The sequence below is a fragment of the Podarcis muralis genome, chromosome 6, assembly GCF_964188315.1.
Source record: "Podarcis muralis chromosome 6, rPodMur119.hap1.1, whole genome shotgun sequence".
Taxonomy (NCBI): Eukaryota; Metazoa; Chordata; class Lepidosauria; order Squamata; family Lacertidae; genus Podarcis; species Podarcis muralis.
In genome coordinates this window covers 39,196,506-39,203,692 of record NC_135660.1, presented here as the reverse complement: position 1 = coordinate 39,203,692, position 7,187 = coordinate 39,196,506, and the positions used below count along the sequence as shown (strand labels likewise).

General features: G+C 41.0%; 1 protein-coding gene across 3 annotated transcripts in view; it reads right to left on the bottom strand.

Moving 5' to 3' along the window:
* Positions 1-4,481: 4,481 nt before the first annotated feature.
* ARMC8 (armadillo repeat containing 8) overlaps positions 4,482-7,187 on the bottom strand; it is a 52,983-nt gene continuing 50,277 nt past the window's right edge. For all 3 annotated transcript variants that reach the window (XM_028730798.2, XM_028730796.2, XM_028730797.2), the window contains one exon: positions 4,482-6,549. In XM_028730798.2, the coding sequence (XP_028586631.1) occupies positions 6,516-6,549 (34 nt within the window). In that variant the 3' untranslated portion in view covers positions 4,482-6,515. The remainder of the gene's footprint in view (positions 6,550-7,187) is intronic.

Sequence of the window (7,187 nt, the reverse complement as noted above, 5' to 3'; positions counted from 1 at the left end):
CTGATGCCTAATAGTCTAAGTCATTTACACCTTTGGGACTTTCCCATGAATGTTAAGCTATTGAAAACGAACCAGACACTGTTTGTGTTCTGACCTGAAGTGCACTTTAGAAGATAATTTTCTTCATTTCATGTTTTGCCAGTTCTCTGAATATAAAAAAGCAAAAGGAAGCTGTTCCTCCAAGAGACACTTAACTGCAAAAAGTCATCTTCCCAGCCTAACACCTATTTTACTCAGAGGTACTATGTTCATTTGCCTTGATAGAAATGAAAAGCCTACATTTGTAGGCCGTGGAGGTGGAGAGTGCAGCAGTAGCTGCTCTTTCTGCATCTCACTCTCAGTCCTACTTAACTTAGCTGCTACTGCTAGCTCAACCCCTGGAAAAGATTTTCCTATGACTTCATCCTGATCAAGAACTATAATATGTCTCTCCTCCATTCATTCTACTTTGGATTATACCTGGCAACCAACTCTACACATGCAAAATGCATGTTTACAGAAGAGTGTGGTTGCATTTTTCTTATCTGTCCTACGAATCCAATTTTCATTCTATTCTAGGAGCACAATTCTTTATAGCAGGCATGCACATCACCACCTGGATCTGGCTGATAAGAAGGGCACTCACTGCTGGATCAGATCATAGGTTCATTCTGTTGCCTACAGCAGCCAGCCAGATGCTTCAAGGAAACACATCAGCCAGTCATAGAGACATTAGCCTTCTCTAGTTTGTATGTCATGGTAAACCATAGTAAGTTTCTAATGAATGCAACTTTCTGTGTCATTTGCCTCCTCCCTGCTAGCCCATATAGCAGGTGGAGGAACTATTAACTCCCATCATCCCTGGCTATCTGTTCCAAGAGTTGACCTAGCACCTGGGGCCAAACGTTCCCCACACCTGAAAGATACCAGCTGTGATCCTTGGCTTGGTGCTATGACTGAATCAAGAACCCTAGTTTGTTTCATTCCAGATTGACTAGAGATAGTGGTTTGATGAGGTTGAAACAAAACTACAATCCCTGATTCAGTCATAATGCTAAGCCAGGGATAATGGTTTGTTCCCTCCATGTACTAGTAGGGAGACAAACAGCACAGAAAGGTGAACTCAGAGGAAACCTTTACCATTGTTTAGCTCCAGTAGCAACTGGTATTCAGATTACTGCCATATCTGAAACTGGAGGTTCCATTTGCCTGCCATAGGTAGAACCCATTTGTTAGGTCTGTCCTCTATATTATTAATTGCTTTCCAAAGGAAGGGAAATGCACAAATATTCCTGCACCCTTCCTCAGGATTTACTCCCAGCCTCACAGGGTTGTGAGGATAAAATGGAGAGGACACCTACATACATCACCTTGAGGAAAAGGTGGGATATAAATGCAATCAATCAATGCTTATAGTTTAGACAATGGGAATTCTTACCATGAATTTTTGTTTGGGGATCCAGATGGAGAATATTCCTCTGATAAGGATGACATGCAGAGTCGTACAATTCTCTGCCTCCTCTCTCGGGGGATAAGCCATCTCCCTCACCAAATCAAGTGGCAGAGCAGACAACCCCACACCCCTAAACAAATTCACTCAGATATGCAATCAACAGAGAAAACATGAGAACAGGAAGGAAAGGATACCCCAGGCCGAGAAAATGCAACTAGTCAAATAAGGGGCACCAAAACCCTAAAAAGCCCCAAAGACACACAGAGACACACTGATTTGGGGGAACCCTCCAAAACCCCTTACTTCCAGCAAAGGAAGTGAGAGGAATATCCTATTTCTAAACATAGCCCCCCCCCCCCCCGAGGCAGAAATGTTGGGAGTCTAAATAAAAGTTCACCCCCAAAAAACTCCTGTAGGAGAACTACTGAGGGAGGAGTAATGACAGAAATAAAAGAGGGTGCAGCATGTGTCCTCAGACCAAAATAAATAGTGCCCACCCAACTTGCCTCTGCTGAGTGTTAAAGAAGGGGGTCAATGAGGCTAATAGCCCCCAAAAGGAAGCAGACCCACTACAAAAACTAAGGGAACTGTCAAATACAGAGCAGAATGGAGCATAAACGATGGCAGGTGTGTGTGGAGAAAACCCTGCTCCAAAATGGAACTCCCACCTAGACAATTTATCAAGGGACCCTCCTCACAGCTGCTCCACTTCCTCAAAATGTGTGGCTGAGGTTGCCAAAAATATGGGGATATTGGGTGATCTGGGTAGTGGGAATAGCTGGAATGCCCAGCAAAAAAGGCAGGAGCCAAAACTGGGTGATCTAGCAGAGAATGGTGATCTGGAAAGCCCAGGCAGATGGTGTAGGAGGCTGCAAAACAAACTCCCCCCCCCCCCCCCCCGCCAAGCACTCACAGATATTGCGCAGTCAAAGCCTGTTCTAAAAATGCTACTGCTACCTAGTTTATTTGCAGGACATGCCAAAAACTCCAGAAGCTGCTTCACAGAAATGTGGCCAAGTAGACACTGCACATAAAAAAACAAAAACACCCCTCACTCTGTAGCCACCAGAAGGGACTAGAGCTGGAATGAAAAAATTGAAAATGTGCTGAGGTAAAAATATAACCCAAACACTCAAAGCAAACCAGAAACACACTCACAACAACAGTAAAAAGAAAAATGAGAGGAGAGGTGGTTGAAAAAAGGCAAGAAACTGACTAAAAAACACAGCCAAAGAAGCGGGAAGACAAGCCTCTATGACAGCCGATCAGGCCCAAATCTTCATGGAACACAGTCAGGATCAGTTTGGGGAGGGAGATGGCGCCTCCTCCTGTTCAGAAGGCAGAAGACTGTGTAATATCAATATCCCCCTGATATGTCAATATCAGGGGAAGAGGTCATTCCTATCAAAGGAACTGTTTACCATTTGGATCCAGCAAACATGCATTTTATTTGGGATTGCTACATGTCATTGTTTTATGTTACTTTTTTAAATGTTTAATAGGCTTTTACATTTTGAATTCTTTTCAATAAGATGCTGGTTCCTTATGCATGAAAAACAGAGTAAAACTGAGAGATAAGAACTAAATTATTAGGAGAGAACACTTAAAAGTGAACTTATGGTAGTGGGGCCAAGACTATTTTCTCTTTGAAAGGGTTTAGATTAATCTCCAGCATCCTAAGTGTATGCTTGAAGACAAAGATATACTGACCCTCATGTCAGTTTCTCCACCATGCCCAGGATCTAGTCAGTTTGTTCAACTACACCAACTGGATCTCAGCCTCTGGAATGGACAGAATACCTCTTTCACTTTTATACCCTGCTTTCAAGATACTATAGTTTGGACTATATATAGGGACGCGGGTGGCGCTGTGGTCTAAACCACTGAGCCTCTTGGGCTTGCTGATCAGAAGATCGGTGGTTCAAATCCCTGCGACGGGGTGAACTCCTGTTGCTCAGTCCCAGCTCCTGCCAACCTAGCAGTTCGAAAGCAGTCCAAAAATGCAAGTAAATAAATAGGTACCACTCCAGTGGGAAGATAAACGGTGTTTCCGTGCACTGCTCTGGTTTCACCAGAAGCGGTTTAGTCATGCTGGCCACATGACCCAGAAAAACTGTCTGCAGACAAACGTCAGGTCCCTCAGCCTATAAACCGAGATGAGTGCTGCAACCCCAGTCGTCTGCGACTGGACTTAACTGTCAGGGGTCCTTTACCTTTTATATGTGTTCAGTTGAGGTGGAATAAATACAATGGCTCGAGCAGCCTGGGGTGTAAGTGGTGGACCAGAAATTTTTGGGGTCACTTCAAGTTCCTAAGATTCTTCAAATAAAAATGTTTTCCTTAATAAAATGATTATTGGGTCTTGAATTATCATACATATTCGCAAAGCTTAGCTCATCTGTAAGTTTCACAAAGCTGAGGAGAAACAGCTTGGATGTCTGCAAGAGGTAAATGGGGGGAATACACCAGAGAAGGTGTAGTATGGATCAGAATAGAACAAGCAGTGCTTTTTTTCTTAAAAAATTGTTTAGGGGTACTCTCATTTTGTCTCAAGAAAATCACCATTTTATAGTTCAAATAGGGAAAAATAAATACACTAAATGGATAAAAGTACAAAGATTCACAAAATATTTAGGGGTATGTGTACCCCTGCGTACCCCCAGAAAAAAAGCACTGAGAACGAGTATGAACAGCTTTGCGACATGAATCAAACTTTGTTTTTTAACTCTGTCCTACATTACAGCACTCCCCAAGCATTCAAAGCATTTCACCACCGCAAATCATGAAGAGATTTACACAATTGTGACTCCTAGTTTCTCAGCAACTATAAACAAAGCATTTAAAGTAAAAAGCAATAATTTTCACTCTGTGTGTCAACTTGTAGTTTTATGACCCCGAACATCATGACATTTAGAAGAATTTGAGATGAAGCTAGTTATCCTTAGAATAGTTGTCTAAGAGACTAAGTGTATAACTGAGTTTGACTGCCTTTCCTAAGACTGTAATCTTCCCTTCAAGTCAGGAAAAAAACCATATCAATAGGGCCAAGTCATTTTAAATATGTTCTCCAGTAAAAGGTCATTTTTTATTTACAGTGTTTTCTATTTGTACATATTTATAGCAACATCAAAAAAGTATTCACAATGCTTCACTGAGTGCAAAATGCCACTTCATTATCACCTACCATCCTAATATTTCACCCACCTTTCCCCAACATTACCCAGATTGTCTTAGCATAGTTTATATCCTTCTCGCACATATCGGGCCACACTATTAAAAAGCAACCTTCAAGTGTGAAGATGAAAATTTGCACATCTCAGCTGTATTCAACACAGTTTTAGGCATATCTATATTTCAAAGTAAATGGATATGCATATGAGTGATGGAGGCATGACAGCAATATCGGAAGTGCAGGTGTAATAATAATCCAGAGTGCAAAAGCAGCAGCCAGGCTAAGGGAGCCTTCCCTTCTTCCCACCCCTTTATTTCTAGGGAGTGGCTTTGGACAAACCCGACAAGGAAGTGATTTTTCTCAGTATTATTAAGGCTACAATCACGTTAATGACTTAAATAAGGCTTTATTTCTGAGGTACTAGTTGGCAGGTAGGCACACACCGTGCAGACCTGCAGAAGTCCAACCCCAACAAGCTTGTAGCAATGACACTGAGAAATGGCATCACTTACTACTATCCCTGAAATCACTATTACTTGCCTTTCAGAGTAAAGCAATACATTAAAAGACTTATATAAAAATTCTGGTGTTGTTTTGTAGCCTCCTTTCAGTTTATTAACCTTCCCAGCCAGAAGCCCAAACTCTAACCTTTGCTTTAACTATAAATGTGATGTGCCTAGTTATTAATTATAAATAAAAGTTTGGGATGACCAAAGCTGGTGAATGAAATGAGATTAGCCTCTGACTGGTTCTCTTATCCCTTGACATGAACAACTTTGGACTGAGCCCACAGAAAACTTACTGGTGAACCAAGAGGCCTGAAAAAGATAGTAAGCATTTTTGCAGAATTGAAAACATCCTACTAATCATTTTGTACTTTTGCTGGAGGAAGCGTTTTGTCCCATCATCATGCACTTCTGGAAAAATAAAAAAATAAAAAGATTTGGTGTCTGTTTTTCACCCAGATCTTCTGTGGGGTTGTCCTCTCACGTTCATCACTGCACGGTTTCAAACAGCAGCCGCCAGTTGTTGTTTTTTACTTTAATCAATCTACCATCACAGCTTCAAGTCATCTAAGAACAACGCAGAGCTTTTTTTAACAAGTGTAATTTCTCTGAGGCAGCAGTGGCACTGGCACGGGGACTGTATTTTTCTTGCTGGGTAACCCAGCAGGTATGATTTCCACAAATTCAACCTTGGTGTCAAGTGTACTTAAGGCTCCACCTTGGGTTCTCTGAATTTTGCTTTCCCAAGTCCAGGGAGCTGGCGCTAGTAACACACGGCAGTAGGAGGCTAGCGTTAGTCACATTACATGTGCTACCAGTCATCTAGATGTCACTTCATTTTGTTTCAAAAGAGGAAGTACAGGTACATTAAGCTGAGGTTTAACAAATGCATATATTTTACTTAAAAACATTCATCTGATCAAAATAAACTTCATGGGACAAAACTTTTTAAATAACATTTCAATTCAAATCGTATATAATTCTTTAAAGTTTTCATACAGCAAAGAATGGTTAACCCTTGAAAATCTGTAGAAAAAACACAAAAAGGAAAACAAAAGCTCTGAGGTATCACACCCACCCAGACACAGCCACAACTGGCTGTGGTATAAGCAGAAAATTGTAGGCCCAAAGGAAAAAAGATGACTGATTGTTCTAGTAGAGTTCAGGTAGCTCAGGAAAATAATCCCAGAAGAGTCCTCTGAGTAAAGGAACTACCTCAAAAAAGTCCTCAAGTGCATTGGAGACCTGATCACTTAAACTGCTCCTGCCAAGCAGCTCCCTGCACCTGAGAGAAATGCAGCCCAAGGTGCCTTGTGCAAAAGATAAGGAATTAGGTGCGGCTATTTCCCGTTATTCCTTATTATATAGCTTTGAGAGTTGTACGGACAGTTCGACTTGTCTTTGATCATGCAAGGTACTGCTGGAGTGCTGTCTTTGCCCTGTAAGGAAAAACACCCGTCAGCCACTGGGATGACAAAAGTACACTTATAAAATACAGGATCTTTAACAGTGTTGTTATGCAAATAGCCAACTGCAGTAGTGGAAAACTGAGTCAATGAAGTTTCTCACAAAATTAATCAACATTTCTTCTGAAATTCTCTAATGGCATGTCCAAAAAATTATCTGTTTCCTTAAAAGTCTGTTTTGGATTGAAATCAACAACTATAAACCAAGAATCCCAATAGTATTTCAAGCAAGTGACTGCTTTAGGAATCCAACGGATACTTCAGTTAAATATGATAGAGGAATAATAGAAAGGGATACTTCCAATAAAGCAGGCTTTTAGTTCGCCCTTTAATAATTTGCACTGCCCATTTTCAGTTTGTGGAGGCATAAAGACATGCCAGAAAGGTATATAAATTTCAGCCTTTGTTTGAAAGAAGAAAAGCCCAAACTCCCATGGAGAACTTGTCCCTGTAGAGTATGAAATCAAAGTTAAATCTTCTGTGATATTTCGGACCTGTTGATTAAACTATTTTTGAAAGGCAAGGGGCAACTCTAAGGTTTGCAGGAAAAGTAAACAGTAAAAATATCCCATTTACAAGAAGTGCATTTTCACTAATAGCTCTGCACAGTC